The sequence below is a fragment of the Schistocerca piceifrons genome, chromosome 3 (genome assembly GCF_021461385.2).
Source record: "Schistocerca piceifrons isolate TAMUIC-IGC-003096 chromosome 3, iqSchPice1.1, whole genome shotgun sequence".
NCBI lineage: Eukaryota > Metazoa > Arthropoda > Insecta > Orthoptera > Acrididae > Schistocerca > Schistocerca piceifrons.
Window position 1 is genome coordinate 280,310,224 of NC_060140.1, and position 14,990 is coordinate 280,325,213.

The window sequence follows — 14,990 nt, forward strand, 5'->3', positions numbered from 1 at the left end:
GTGAGGAACTGCGGCCGAGAAATAACGAATAAGCAATTGAAAGAAACACGTTTTAATTTCCGCATGAGGTAGCAACATTTGTTAAATGCGTACCATGCTTACGTTCCAGGTTACAAACGTTGCTCATTGTGACGACCATCCGCATCCACGAGCCTGAAACCGCACTAGATGTCGCTCTACTGCCACCTTAAACATCTCAGGTGGATATTGTCTATCTCACTCGCTATTGTCATCTTCAACCTAAAACGCGTGTTAGTGTCCCGTTGATAAACCCCGTCCTTGAGGTAAGCCCACTGCCAGAAATCGTACTGTTCAAATCTGAAGATGTTTGTGATTGTGCACTTTCGAACGACTGATCAGTACTTCGGTTTTCTCCAGATGTGTTACGGAGTAACCGAGTGACCTCAAGAGCAATGTGATATGGAGTTCATCGTGCATCAAAACAGTCGAGTCCAAAGCAGGTATCGCAAGTTGGCGATGCAGAAGACAGTAACGTGCACCGCTCACACTGCCCGTCCTTGACCTCGCAGACCGAGAACCTCAAACAAAAACTGACCAGCCATGAACTGTGCGAGAAGCCACAACACACACTGACGCGTTAACTATGCAGGGGATTTCAGAAACGTTTATTGGCGGTGACGATCGCCAAATGCGGCGATTGTTAGTGTTCGCTGCCACAGTAAGCGTAAAGTATGCTTCGTCACTCCACAAAATGTTCCAAGGCCACAGGTCGTCAACTTCAGTCCTTGGAAGAAACTTAAGAGCAAAGTCTACTCGAATGTTTGCGCCAAGTGGCAAAAGTTGATGAATAATGTGAAGTTTGAGTGGATGCTATTTCAAAATTATTCTCAGCACTTTTTGAACCGTGTATCACGGGATGTTCAGCTGTCACGACACAGATTTTTGGACAACATGGTTGTGGAGAGAAGCAGTGATTAGTATGATTAATCAATAATTCAAGAACAGTCTTAATCGCATTTATTTTTGTTATAATACCGCCAACCGGTTTCAACCCGACGTAGGGGTCATCTTCTGGGCGTTTACACTATTGGTCGACTGCTGGAGGTGTCACTCCTGTCTACATGCAACGTAATTTTTATGTAATTTACATCAGTATAAAATACATTTTAATTACCGGTCGTGGACGCTGAATAGAATACGAAAAGAACCATAAGTCCATAATTCAAGAAAGGTTTGAAACAGATGTAGAATGGGCGTGCGCAGCGAACTATACGAACAACTCGATACTGAACTATGAGCAGTCAGCAATGGAACTGCGACGAGTGGCCACGCGAAGAAGGAGGAGTCCGGTCGAGGGAGACCCAGACCTAGATAGACGGGAACGGGACCGATGCTGGAACCTGACCGATCGACGTACCTTGGCCGGAACGAGACCGACCGATTCCCGTTCCCAATAACTACAAGTAGAAAGCAGCGACCGAAGTGAACTATGAAAGATCGTTAGAATTCGTTCCTCGCCCCTTCCGTTCATATTGGTGAACCGTTCCTTTGGACCTGTTAGATCGCGAACGACCCATCTCTACCAAGAAGCTGTTGCAGAATGTCCCGGAGAGGCGGTGCCCAGGTGTTTTATTAGCTGATCGGCACCTCACACCAGTGTCCTTAGGGCTGAAAAAGTAGTTCTGGTGGTGAAACGGACAGCTGTCGCCTTCTGGGGCACAGTAGTCACTTCCTTCTTGCCCTGGAGTTTCCTATCCTGGCGCAGTCTCGTAAGATGGAACGACGGTGTTTTCTGTATTCGTGCTCAGCTCCAAGACCAAGAAGACACTCCGTTTAAAACCGAATCGTTTTAGCGGCCACCGCCATATTGAATAAGTTATTAATTCCTCTCCAAATGACTGCAGCCGAAATCTGCTTACAGATCTCGATTCCTGTGCATGTGGGGAAACTGCTGATATGAGGATTCGTTTCCTTTCTGTAATTAGTCTATTTAGATTCTTTAATTAGCGATTGCATTTTTATATAAGTCGAAATAAAATAGATACTAAATTATGGATAGAGCAGTCGTTTGTTCGTCATCAAAACGTCCCTAGTCTGTCTCCTGCTCTCATATTCATTAATTACTTCTCTACTTGTCCTTTGTTTCCGGCCTTGCGCAGCCACCTACTACTCGTCAAGGCATGTGACGTGGCACGGTCCGTAAGATGAAGTGTGACAAGTTCATTTACATAGCCAGCATCATCTGTTCGTGAAATACTTCAATTTTACTTCAGTCCACTTCAGCCGTGCGTGGGTCGCGTTCGTGCTGTTATTGCTTGACATCTTGTCTTGGTGGTGCTGCCGTCTCGTTTCTTATTCGTTTTACTGGCGTCACTAAGTTGTTGGCTTGCCTGCCCATTAGTGGCAGCAGCAACGCTTATCGATAAGAGCACTGTCATACCATCTTTGAGCGACCACTAGTATTTCCGGGTCCTCGTGAGTCGGGAGTTCAGTGTCGACGGAGCAGCAGTGAGGTTTGGACAGCCATGACTCCCCTGACCGTTGAAGACACACATGGCTTCAGTGGGGATAACCTTGGTTGGTCGTTCGGTCGGTTGTCTCATCGGACGACGTGTATTTGGTCGCCGACAACTTCCGGGTTCTCTGTGTGTGTCGACTTGTGATTCCTCCTAGTTGTTCCACAGTGACTGGTTTTAGTATTGTTTGAGTTGTTTGTGGAAGTGTTTTCCCGGAACCGTGTGTAGCTTGTGTGGTTTTGACTGAGCAGTTATTTTAATGCTGTCTGCGTGCTGGATGTAGTCAGTTGGTTGGGACGGAGCAGCGAGGAAGTCTCCGCGGCATGAGGCCAGACTGCGACCGCCCTGCTGGCAGCGTGCCTTTGCTGTCGGATAGTGAGGCGCTGGCTGCGAGAGCGACAAAGTTCGTTGCCCACCGAACCTGGATGCTGAAGTTGAGTGATCAGTTAACCTGTTGTGAAAACTCAACCATTGTGACATCTCTTCATTCATTTGTGAGTTGTTGCTCCCTGGGCCGTTTGGGCTAACAGCAACGGCAAAATCTTGCAGCCGTCTTCCTATATTGTGATTAGTTTTTAAATTGACTGCTACTTGGCATTGAAATGCACCAGCGGTATCTTTCGCCCTGTGGTCGTTAATGCCCCAGTTACCTGCCCTGGTCGTTAGTGTAGTTTTTCGGCAGTGTACCTGCTGTCTGGCATGGCATGTAGTTTGACGGTGTTTTAAGTTGTTTGGTTCATATTTTGCTTTGAATGGTTATTGTTCCCTTGGCTGTTTTTAGACGCCAATTTCTGAAGATGTAGTGCGGTTCATATCCTCGTCCTCGGCTGACATTTTCCATCGTTCTGTCATTGGTCGGACGGAAGGGAATTGGTTAAATTGTTGGTTGGTCCTTGGGCTGTCCCTAGTTTGGGTTGTCATTCGATTATTTAACTTCAACTCTTAGCTGCCTGTCTCACCTCACCTTACGTTTGAGCTACCTTCTCAGGCCGACCCTTGGAACATTTCTGAGCACCACTTGTTCTGTTTGTTTTAGATTGTGATTTTCATTTTAGTTTGAAGTATTGTGCGAGGTATTTGGTCATGTATTAATTCAGTTCTATCTAAATTTTACTTAAGGGCCTTCAGCTTGTGTCGAATTAAAATTTGAAGATTGATTTTATTAAAAAACAATTTCCTTAAAATTTGTTCTATCTGAAATTGGTTGTAATCCAGGCCCTAAGCTGTTAGTTGTTCGATATGTTACGTGTGGCCTTCAGCTGAGGATTTACGTGAACCCATTTTAATAAGGCCTTCAGCCATGTGTATTCTTTAAAGGAAAATTTTTATATGAAGGTAGGGGTTTATTTTAAATTGTTTTCTGTCTTGTTGTTCAGGCCTTCAGCCATTGTTTCCAATTTGTCTGTGGCCTTCAGCCGTGGAGTAAGTTAATATTTCTTTAATTAGGCATTTTGCCATTCTGTTGTAAGCTTAAAAGAAATTTCTTGGTTGGAAAAATTGTTTATTAATGTGTTTTAGTTATAGTTGTCCTTCAGACGTGTAGTGTAGGCATTCAGCCGCTAATTGCTTTGCATTGAATTTTTTTTAAAATTCACCTTCTATTTTTGGTTGATTTTGATTTCTAAGCTGGGCCTTCAGCCGTTCTTGTTTTTGGTGTGGTTTTGGGCCTTCAGTCCAGAAAGCTTCTCAAGTTTTCTGTGACTAGGCCTTCAGCCATTGTTTAGTTGTGATCTTTGAAAGGAATGTGTAAATAAGTGGTTCTTTGAAAAATAAAGTCGTGTGTTAGATTTTGCAACTCACTGTAACTGTTTACGGCCCCATCCACAATTTTAACCTTATCCTGTGCGTTCTCTACCTACCAACATGGTTTCACCACTACTTAAGTTACTCTCAGTTGCCCTGATTATACAAGCTTTTTTTCCCAAAACTAGACCTGACGCTGGTCAGTTTGGTACGCTATTTGTCCAGTTTCCGATCTTCCTTTATCTATGAGAACTCAGACTAAACTCCACTGAGGGAGGTGGCACAGTGGTTAGCACTCTCGACTAGCATTCGGGAGGACGACGGTTCAAATCCACGTACGATAGTCCTGATTTAGGTTTTCGGTGATTTCCCTAAATCGCTTCAGGCAAATACCGGGATGGTTCCTTCGAAAGGGCACGGCCGATTTCCTTCCCAATCCTTCCCTAATCCGATGGGACCGATGACCTCGCAGTTTGGTCTCTTCCCCCAAACACCCCAACCAACCCAACCCAACCCTAATCCGATGGTACTGATGACGTCGCTGTTTGGTCCTCTGCCCAAACCAATCAACCGACCACACAAAACTCCAGACACGTGTGAGCCTCGTGAAGCACCTACCTTAACACGCTCCAGGCCCTCTAGGTGCACGGCGTATAATTTGTGGATCCTGCTGCGAGCGAAGTCGACCTCGTCGACGGAGGCGTCCAGCTGGAAGGGGGGGTGGGGGCGGCGGTCGCTGTCCCAGACGACGAGGCAGTGGGCGCGCATGCGCGGCGTCCAGCGGCTGAGCCGCAGGCAGCGGCATGGCAGGTGGCAGGCCTCCTCGGGCCGCACCGTCGTCGTCGAGGGCGTCGTGGGCCGCCAGTAGGAGTACGCCTCCGCCCCCGCCAACGCCGCCGCCACCGCCAGCGCCGCCGCCAGCGCACGCATCGCGCCGCGGGACTTCCCCTTCGCCTCCAGGCGAGCTCCGTTCGCTCGCAGCTGGAAACCATTCGAAGCGAATTTAGTGAGAACGTTTCCGCAACAACTGTAACATATCGTTTCAATGTCTGACCTATGACGTCATCAAAATGGCTACCGGTAAATCGTACGAGGGGCGTTTGAGAAGTCCGTGCAAATTCCGAGACATGGCACCACCGGCGGGTATCAAGGTCATGTTTAGTTAGTAGCATCTTTGCAAAGAACGCACACCAAGTTTCAGCCATACTGGTCTATTTCTTTGTGTTTTGCATTCGTGTGAATCAAGGAAGCCGAGTGACTGCGAAAAAATGGAATTTCGTGTGGTGATTAAACATTATGAACGGCTAAATACCTCAGGAGACTAAAGAGAAGCCTGACAAATACACTACTGGCCATTAAAATTTCCACACGAAGAAGAAATGCAGATGATAAATGGGTATTCATTGGACAAAAGCCGGCCGAAATGGTCGTGCGGTTAAAGGCGCTGCAGTCTGGAACCGCAAGACCGCTACGGTCGCAGGTTCGAATCCTGCCTCGGGCATAGATGTTTGTGATGTCCATAGGTTAGTTAGGTTTAACTAGTTCTAAGTTCAAGGGGACTAATGACCTCAGCAGTTGAGTCCCATAGTGCTCAGAGTCATTTGAACCATTTGAACATTGGACAAATATATTATTCTAGAACTGATATAAGATTATATTTTCACGCAATTTGGGTGCATAGATCCTGAGAAATCACTACCCAGAACAATCACCTCTGGCAGTAATAACGGCCTTGATGCGCCTGGGCATTGAGTCAAACAGAGCTTGGATGGCGTGTACAGCTACAGCTGCCCATGCAGCTTCCACACGATACCACAGTTCATTAAGAGTAGTGACTGGCGTATTGCGACGAGCCAGTTGCTCGGCCACCATTGACCAGACGTTTTCGATTGGTGAGAGATCTGGAGAATGTGATGACCAGGGCAGCAGTCGAACATTTTCTGTATCCACAAAGGCCCGTACAGGACCTGCTGAAATGTAGGGTTTCGCAGGGATCGAATGAAGGGTAGAACCACGGGTCGTAACACATCTGTAATGTAACTTCCAGTGTCCAAAGTGCCGTCAATGCGAACAAGAGTTGACCGATACGTGTAACCAATGGCACCCCATACCATAACGCCGGCTGATAACACCAGTATGGCGATGACGAATACACGATTCCAACTTGCGTTCACTGCGATGTCGCCAATAACGAATGCGACCATCATGATGCTGTAAACAGAACCTGGGTTCATCCGAAAAAATGACGTTTTGCCATTCGCACACACATAGGTTCGTCGTTGAGTACACCATCGCAGGCGCTCCTGTCTGTGATGCAGCGTCAAGGGTAACCGCAGCCATGGTCTCCAAGCTGATAGTCCATGCTGCTGCAAATGTCGTCGAACTGTTCGTGCAGATGGTTGTTGTCTTGCAAACGTCCCAATCTGTTGACTCAGGGATCGAGACGTGGCTGCACGATCCGTTACAGCCATGCGGATAACATGCCTGTCATCTCGACTGCTAGTGATACGAGGCCGTTGGGATCCAGCACGGCGTTCCGTATTACCCTCCTGAACCCACCGATTCCATATTCTGCTAACAGTCATTGGATCTCGACCAACGCGAGCAGCAATGTCGCGATACGATAAACCCCAATCGCGATAGGCTACAATCCGACCTTTATCAAAGTCGGAAACGTGATGGTACGCATTTCTCCTGCTTACACGAGCCATCACAACAACGTTTAACCAGGCAACGCCGGTCAACTGCTGTTTGTGTATCAGACATCGGTTGGAAACTTTCGTCATGTCAGCACGTTGTCGGTGTCGCCACCGGTGCCCACCTTGTGTGAATGCTCTGAAAAGCTAATCATTGGCATATCACATCATCTTCATCCTGTCGGTTAAATTTCGCGTCTGTAGCACGTCATCTTCGTGGTGTAGCAATTTTAATGGGTAGTAGTGTATTACAGAGACTCTGCACCTTCGATTAGAACACTTTATAAGTGGTTTCAAAATTTTCGGAGTGGCTATATGGGCACAAGTGATGCTGAACGCTCTGGACGCCCTGTGGATGTTATGACTCCAGAAATCATTGATAAAATCCACGTTATGGTGATGGATGACAGAACAGTTAAGGCGCATGAGATTGATAATGCTGTGGGCATCTCGAATGAACGGGTACATAATATTTTGCATAAACATTTGGGACATGTGAAAGCTATCCGCAAGATGGGTTCCGCAATTGCTCACGCTTGACCAAAAACGGAATCGTGTGAAGTGTTGCAAGGATGATTTGCAGCTGTTCAGGAAGAATCCGCAGGCCTTTAAGCGTCGTTTCGTCACTGTGGATGAAACATGGATACATTACTATACTCCTGAGACCAAACAACAATCTAAACAATGGGTTACCAAGGGAGAATCAGTACCAAAAAAGGCGAAGACCATTTCTTCGGCCGGAAAGGTTATGGCGACTGTCTTTTGTGATTCGCAAGGGATAATCCTCAGCGACTGAGAAAAACTATTACAGGTGAATATTATTCATCGTTATTGGACCGTTTGAAAACCGAGTTGCATGAAAAACGCAGGCGATTGGACCGCAAAAAAGTCATTTTCCATCATCACAATGCATCAGCACACACCTCAACAGTTGTGGTAGCAAAATTAATGGAAATATGATTCCAACTCGTTTCACATCTCCCCTATTCTCCAGACTTGGCTCTCTCGGATTACTATTTGTTCTCCAATTTGAAGAAATGGTTGGCGGGACAAAGATTTTATTCAAAGGAGGAGGTGATTGCAGAAACTAATAGCTGTTTTCAGACTTGGAAAATTCCTATTATTTGGAAGGGATCAACAAATTAGAACAACGTTGGACGAAGTGTATAAGTCTAAAAGGAGACTACGTCGAAAAATTAAAAAGGTTTACCCCAAACACGTAAGCAGTTTTTATTTTTGCACAGACTTTTCAAACGCCCTTCGTATATGCCAACTAAGATATAGTACACGTTACGCTAACAAACACAAAACAAAGGTAACTACCAAGTAACGAAATTTTTCGAAGCCAGCTGACCCAACAGACACTATCCTCTCCAAGTTTTAATAAATTTGTCATTCTCCTCTCTTCCGTCCTTCCTTAGTTGCTTCAAAATCATGGAGGTATATTCCGTCTATGCCACTAACTGAAGGCAAGACCACTGGCATGGGTAATCTGCTGGAAATCGTAACACCGGACGATAATTTCAAGTCACCAAATTTCTGCTACACAAGTTGTCCCTAAGTGTTTTTTTGAAAGGAGAATAACGTGACGAAATGTATAATGGTGAATATTGTAACTACCACGTAATAGACCTACATTTATTATATATATAAAAAGAAACATGTATTGCAGGTCACTGAAGATGCTTCGCAAATAAAAGAAGCGAAACGCGTATGGCATTAAACAAACTGCCTTCAGTTAGTTGCACAGACGGAATATACCTCCACGATTCAATAAATTTGTTTGTGATTGTTCTGCAAACTAGAGAAAAACTATAGGAAATGTGTAAACGAAATAAAAATGATAAACAACGAATTTTTGAGCGATCATTGCGTCTATTAATGATTGTGACCATGCATTTTCAATTCGAGGAGGAGTACATTCAGAATTACGCCAATGGGAAATTTTATGCGCGAGATGAACTCTATCCGCATTACAACTCTGAAATGCTGGAAATGTTTGACGTGTCAGGAATGTGATCGACTTGCAACCGGGCGGCTTTGTTCCAGAATTTAAGTCTTACTTGAATTAAGTCGGAATTTGATGTGAACCAAACGATATGTTCGCTTCCATTAAACTTGAAATCACAATGAATCTCAAGGTGTTTTATTTATATTTCGATTTCGTTTGCAAGATCGATGTTGAAGTACACTGTCAAAAAAAACAAAAACAAAAAAAAAAACTTGATTTCGAAGAGTTTACTGCAACATCACATTTCGTTCATTGCAGTGCTTTATGCTACACGCATTTTTTGTTTAGTAGTCTGGCGCGCAGGCAATCAAAGCTAATGGTTTTCCGACGCGGCAATGTGCGACATACAACTGAAGATACGAGAAGCAATGGTTTTCAAGCTCAATGTCGCAAAAACCCAATGAGTGCCTTTGTGATTTGTTTATAGTCGTTGCGAATGCAAGCCGCTCAGGATAGACAATCACAATTGTGAAAATAAACAACTGGATCAATTTTTCGTCAATATGTAACCGAGTGGCTAGATTCACAATTTGACAATCAGCTGCCAAACATCATCTACGGACGTAGTAGCTAAATAAACGCGAATAGAAATGAAATAAGTACGTTTATTGGACAGATCTTGAAAAGCAAAAAGAAATGTAATATTTTTTTTTAAATTTAGGGTCGAATTCCTTTCTCCAGATTCTTTTTCGGAGCTATCCGATTTTCAATCAGCCAAATATTCCATTCTTATCTTCATTCAGAATCGAGAGTGCATACAAAAATTATGATTTTTGTTTTATGTCCGCATTTTTCGACTTTCTTCTGTAACTGTCCCTATTTTTTTCCTTAAAAAGATTTTCGAAGACCCTAACGAGAAAAGCAAAAAAAACAAAAAAAAAGAAGAAAAAGAAAAGAAAGAATTAGTCGTTTCCATCGCTCTAATCGTGATCTTTGGTCATACAAAAATCCTATAGAAAACATTTTCAAATTTTCCCAAATTTGCAGTTTTCTGGGCAGCTTTCCGAATCCCCCCCCCCCTCCGCCCCCCCCTTAAAAGCCTTATTCGGACTATCAAGAACATTTTCTAAAACAAAGTTAGTCAAATCAGTCCAGCTGTTCCCCACTGATACGCTTCCCAACAAACAGCATTTAATCTTTACTTATACAGGTAATTTAAAAATCAGTATCTAAGCAACGGAACACCTGCTGTGTGTTGGGGTTTTGGCCGCGTGTGGTTCAAATGGTTCAAGCGGTTCAAATGGCTCTGAGTGCTGTGTGACTTAACATCTGAGGTCATCAGTCCCTTAGACGTAGAACCACTTAAACCTAGCTAACCTAAGGATAGCACACACATCCATGCCCGAGGCAGGATTCGAACCTGCGACTGTAGCAGCAGCGCGGTTCCGGACTGTAGCGTCTAGAACCGCTCGGCCACGACGGCCGGCTACTTGGGCGCGGAAAAGCGATATTATACCCACCAATCAAGTACTATAAACACCCGTGAATTAACAATAGATGAAATAAAACGTCCAAAGTAGCCCATAAAACTGGTGTCGCTACGATGCCCACGAACAACATAACGTCAATAAACGCAAAAATGTATCAGTAATAACAAGCCAGCTTCGACGTAGGATTGATATCACTGGCTTTACTTACCCTACATATCCTGCGATACCCACAAATCTTAAACAATGATACCGCAAAAAAACATTAGGATATAAAACTGGTATTATTATCTACAACTAAGATATGTAGTTAAGTTAAACCCTTCAGTAACTACCAACCAAATAACAGGGTAACTGCAAAAAAGCCACTTACGAAGTAAAATTGGTGCTACAGAGCCGCGCGCAAGCAGTCTTTGCCTCCAGTTCTCGTCGATCTTGACGCGTTTTGCTCCCTCTTTGGTGTAGTCAACTGAAGTATTTAGTCTTCTCTCCAGAGCAGGCTGTTCCAACCGAGCTCCAGGGAGCCGGACCGCTCCGGAGCGCTCACTGCGGCAGCTCGGAGCCCGCGTGGAGCGGGAAAGCGAACTCACTGCCCCCTGGCCGCATGCAGCCGCAACTGACGCAATAATCCGTGTTCAATGACACCTATGACTAGTCGTGGGAGCCCTGTACCTCTATTGGAGGATACCTTTCTATTCATTGAGTGGAATGGTCGCCAGCAGTGTCTTGTATGTCATACAGTATTTAATTCTGCGAAGAGGTCCAATATACAGTGACATTATACACGTCTTCATGCAGCACACTACGATCAGGCAGAAGGCGTTGCACGCAGAGAACTGGTAGCCAGGCTTAAGAACGTAAGTTTAAAAATGGTTTCGTAATACGGAGGGTATCAAAACATGCAACATAGTTCGTGTTCTGTAATGGGTTTATAATTTTCAGGTGAATGAGAACGCAGAAAATACTACTGAATCTGCAATTCGAGCAAGCTACGGGGTCGCTCACATCATAGCGACGAGTGGCAAGCCGTTTTCGGTGTTGCAGAATGTTTGTTTCCAAGGAAGGTGCAGGCAATTGAAGGAGTTTGCCTGTCGAAGCAAACAATGTCTCGTCGAATCCTGGACATAGCAGCGGTATTAGAGACACAGCTCAAGAAAAAGGCGGAGACCTTTGTTGCATTTTCGCTAGCGCTTGACGAAAGCACCGACATATCGGACTGTGCTCAGCTTGCAGTCTTTGTGCGTGGTGTCGACATGCAGCTGCAAGCAACTGAAGAACTCTTGGATGTGGTACCACTCAATTACACTGCAACAGGGCGTGACATTTTTGAAACTGTTTGTGAATCAGTGAACAATATGAATTTGCCGTGGGATAAGCTCCATTCTGTAGCGACATTCTTCATTGTTTTATTCACCAAGAGGCACTGTGTCCTGAAACAGTAGAGCTGGTTGGCGTAGATTTCGTGAAGTGTGTGAATTTTGTGTAGCGTCACGGTATGAATCACCGCCAATTCAAAGGATTCCTGAAAGATATGGAAGCGGAGTATGGGGATATACCTTACCACAGTACAGTTCGTTGGCTGAATCGGGGAAAAGTTCTTGATGTTTTCTTTGCCATTCGTGAGGAAATATCCCTTTTTCTCAAAATGAAGGGGGAAGAAATGCGTTAACTGAAAGATATAAAAAGGATATCAGACCTGGCGTTCCTAGCTGACATAACTATGCGTCTGAATGATTTAAATCCGTCATTGCAGGGCAAAGGGCAGCTAATCATTGACATGCACGACCAGATAAAAGCGTTCATGGAAAAGTTACGTTTGTTTGAGAGGCAGATGAGTAATGGACATTTAATGTTGTGCAATCGTCTTTCTTCTTTAAAACTACCGGAAGGTACTACTTTCGGCGATTACCGAGCAAAGTTAAAGCAGCTCATCATGTCGTTTGAAACACGATTCTGAGACCTCACTAGTTTGGAAATGGAACTTAAGGTGTTCAGCACTCCTTTTTCAGTTTCCCCCGATGATTTGTCATCGTCACTTAAATCGGAGATTATTGATTTGCAAAACTGAACGTTGTTGAAAGAGAGGTACTACAACACGTTGGTATCGTTCACTACAGCAAAAAATATTTCCCAAGCTTCACAACAATGCCGGTCAGACCATGTGCATGTTTGGATCTACGTATTGTTGTGAGCAGCTTTTCTCAGCAATGAAAAGAGTAAAAAGTAATGAACGATCGCGAACACTTTGACGCCTGATTTTTTCCGATCTTGTAATGAAAAGAAAATGTCAAACGACGGAGGCCCAATAAATTTAGTACGCAATTTCTTGTAAAACAGTTGTTTCTTATTTATTTCCTGAACATCGTATATCCTGATGTAGCATGTCACCACGTCTTAGCAGCTAAGAGTATGAGGTTGTCGATCTTGTAAGACGCAGCTGGCACATGGAAACGCTTGCCCTGCCGCCTGCCTCAGCCAGCCGTGCCACATGCCGGCGTGCCGGCCCACTTGACTGGTCACAGCGAGCGACACGGCTCCCTAGAGCAGGGAGCGCTCCGCGGCTCACAACGGAGCCGACGAGCTGGAACAGCCTGCTCCAGAGGGTAGCAAGGGCGTTGTGACGCCGAATATCAGCCATGTTGTAGAGAGTCAGGTGACGGCGCGTTTGGGGCGATTAACGCCGCTTTCACACTATACGGTTTTGACCGTACGGCAAAAAGCCGTACGAGTTTTAGCCGTGCCTGTGTTGCTTTCACATTACACGGCTTTTTGACGTGACCAGTTGTTGGTGTCTATTCAGTTTGCTTAATGTGTGTATCAAGATGAACCGTAAACGAGTTGTTGCTTTGTGGTTGCTTCATCGTCGCCGCAAAAGAAAAGGTCGTCTTTTGTGGGTACACCCCATTAACCAGAGAAGAGACGAAGTGGGTTTATTTTATACACTCTTTGAAGATTTGAGGAACGACGGAAATAAATTCTTTAACTATTTCCGAATGTCTATTACCTCGTTTGACGAATTACATAGAAAACTAAAGGATGTGTTACAACGACAAAACACACAATTCCGCAATTGCATCCAACCTGTTCAAATGCTGGCTATCACGTTAAGGTAATTTAATACATAAAAACTAGTTCTGTTTATTTACTTATTTATTTGTGTTTTACATTTTTATTACGCTCAGATTATGAAGTAGAAAAGTCAATATCAATATCAGCAGTTGAAACCAAAGAGTTTGTAGCAGGACTGACTGTACTGTCACTTTGTGGCGACAGGCTCTCTGCAAAAACGTTGTAGAACTGCGTTGTTGATGGTGGGCCTTCATGGCTACTTGTGGAAGGCGAAGGGTATGGTGGTGGCACTTTATTAATTCGTTGATAAGAACTGCGACCTTGAGAAGTCTGTAATGGTTGTTCGAGAAAAGTAGTTGGGTTTGGTGCAGCTGGAGGAGGACGAATCTGATGCGTATGGTAAGAGGATATTGGAGCAGCATTTTCCATAGGTGAATAAGAATAAGCTTGAAATCTATTATTATAGGGCATGGGAGGTGTGTAATGGGTAAATGGAGGAGGTTGAGCTGTCAATATATTTCTCCTTTCATATATATTTTCTATAACTTTGAGGACTCCCATCTGAAACTGAAGATAATCCTGTTCATCAAATTTTTCCAGATGAGGCTTCAGACTAAGTAAAAATGACATTTTGCTGCAAGGTTTGTCTTCTTCCAGAGCTCGTAATATTTTCATTTCGATTGCATCAGGTTTTCTATGTTTTCTGTTTGTATGGCACTCGCTTTTGGATGTTTGTTGTGTGGGTGCTGTATCAAATGGCCCAGAAACATTCTCAGTATTTTCGACGGAGCCCTGCGTTTCTATATCTTCTTCCAGTCTGGCGGTGCGTTCCGATTGAAAACTGTCCTCCGTCTCTCGAGCATCATACAGCTTTTTTAGAAACTGCAGCTGATCAGAATATACATACTTTTTCATTTTCTTTGCTGCTGAGCCACTTTTTTTCGCAGCTTGAATTTTTATGTTTGACTTCACAAAGGAGTCTCGTAGATTGGTCCACCTCCGTATTACTTCTATACCTACATCAAAAGAAAACAAAACTGTATGAAAACATTTTAATTTTGTATAGAAAAAAGCAAAACTGTAACAAAAAATGTCCACTGCAAACTAAATGTCACTGATTTTTTTTCGTTTTGTTCAGGTATCTGGCAAGCGGTTGTTCCTTCACTGACTTACATTTCCAGTACAGAATTGGGATTTCTACAGCAAGTAAAGTGGTTAATGATGTATGCACAGCAATTTGGTCATCACTGCGGGAAGAATGTATACAAAGACCGACCAAAGAGGTATGGGAATCAATAGCGGCTGGATTTGAACGTACTGCTAATTTCCCCCACTGCTTAGGAGCGGTGGATGGAAAACATATCCGTCTTACTGCCCCATTTAATAGCGGATCAATGTACTTCAATTACAAAGAATACTTTTCTGTGGTTCTGATGGCTGTAGCGGATTCCAACTACAGGTTCATTTATGTCGACGTAGGAAGTTATGGCAAAGACTGTGACTCTTCAGTGTTCAGACGGTCCAGTTTATGGAAGTCAATAGAAAGTAATTCCCTGGAATTTCCAGA

The 14,990-nt window shown here is 44.2% G+C and overlaps 1 protein-coding gene across 1 annotated transcript in view; it reads right to left on the bottom strand.

The window, feature by feature from the left end:
- The window catches only part of LOC124787670 (carboxypeptidase N subunit 2-like), a 112,398-nt gene that overhangs the window by 43,431 nt on the left and 53,977 nt on the right, over positions 1–14,990 (bottom strand). Inside the window, exon 2 of the mRNA XM_047254487.1 lies at positions 4,839–5,201. Coding sequence (XP_047110443.1) covers positions 4,839–5,150 — 312 coding nt within the window. The 5' untranslated portion in view covers positions 5,151–5,201. The remainder of the gene's footprint in view (positions 1–4,838; positions 5,202–14,990) is intronic.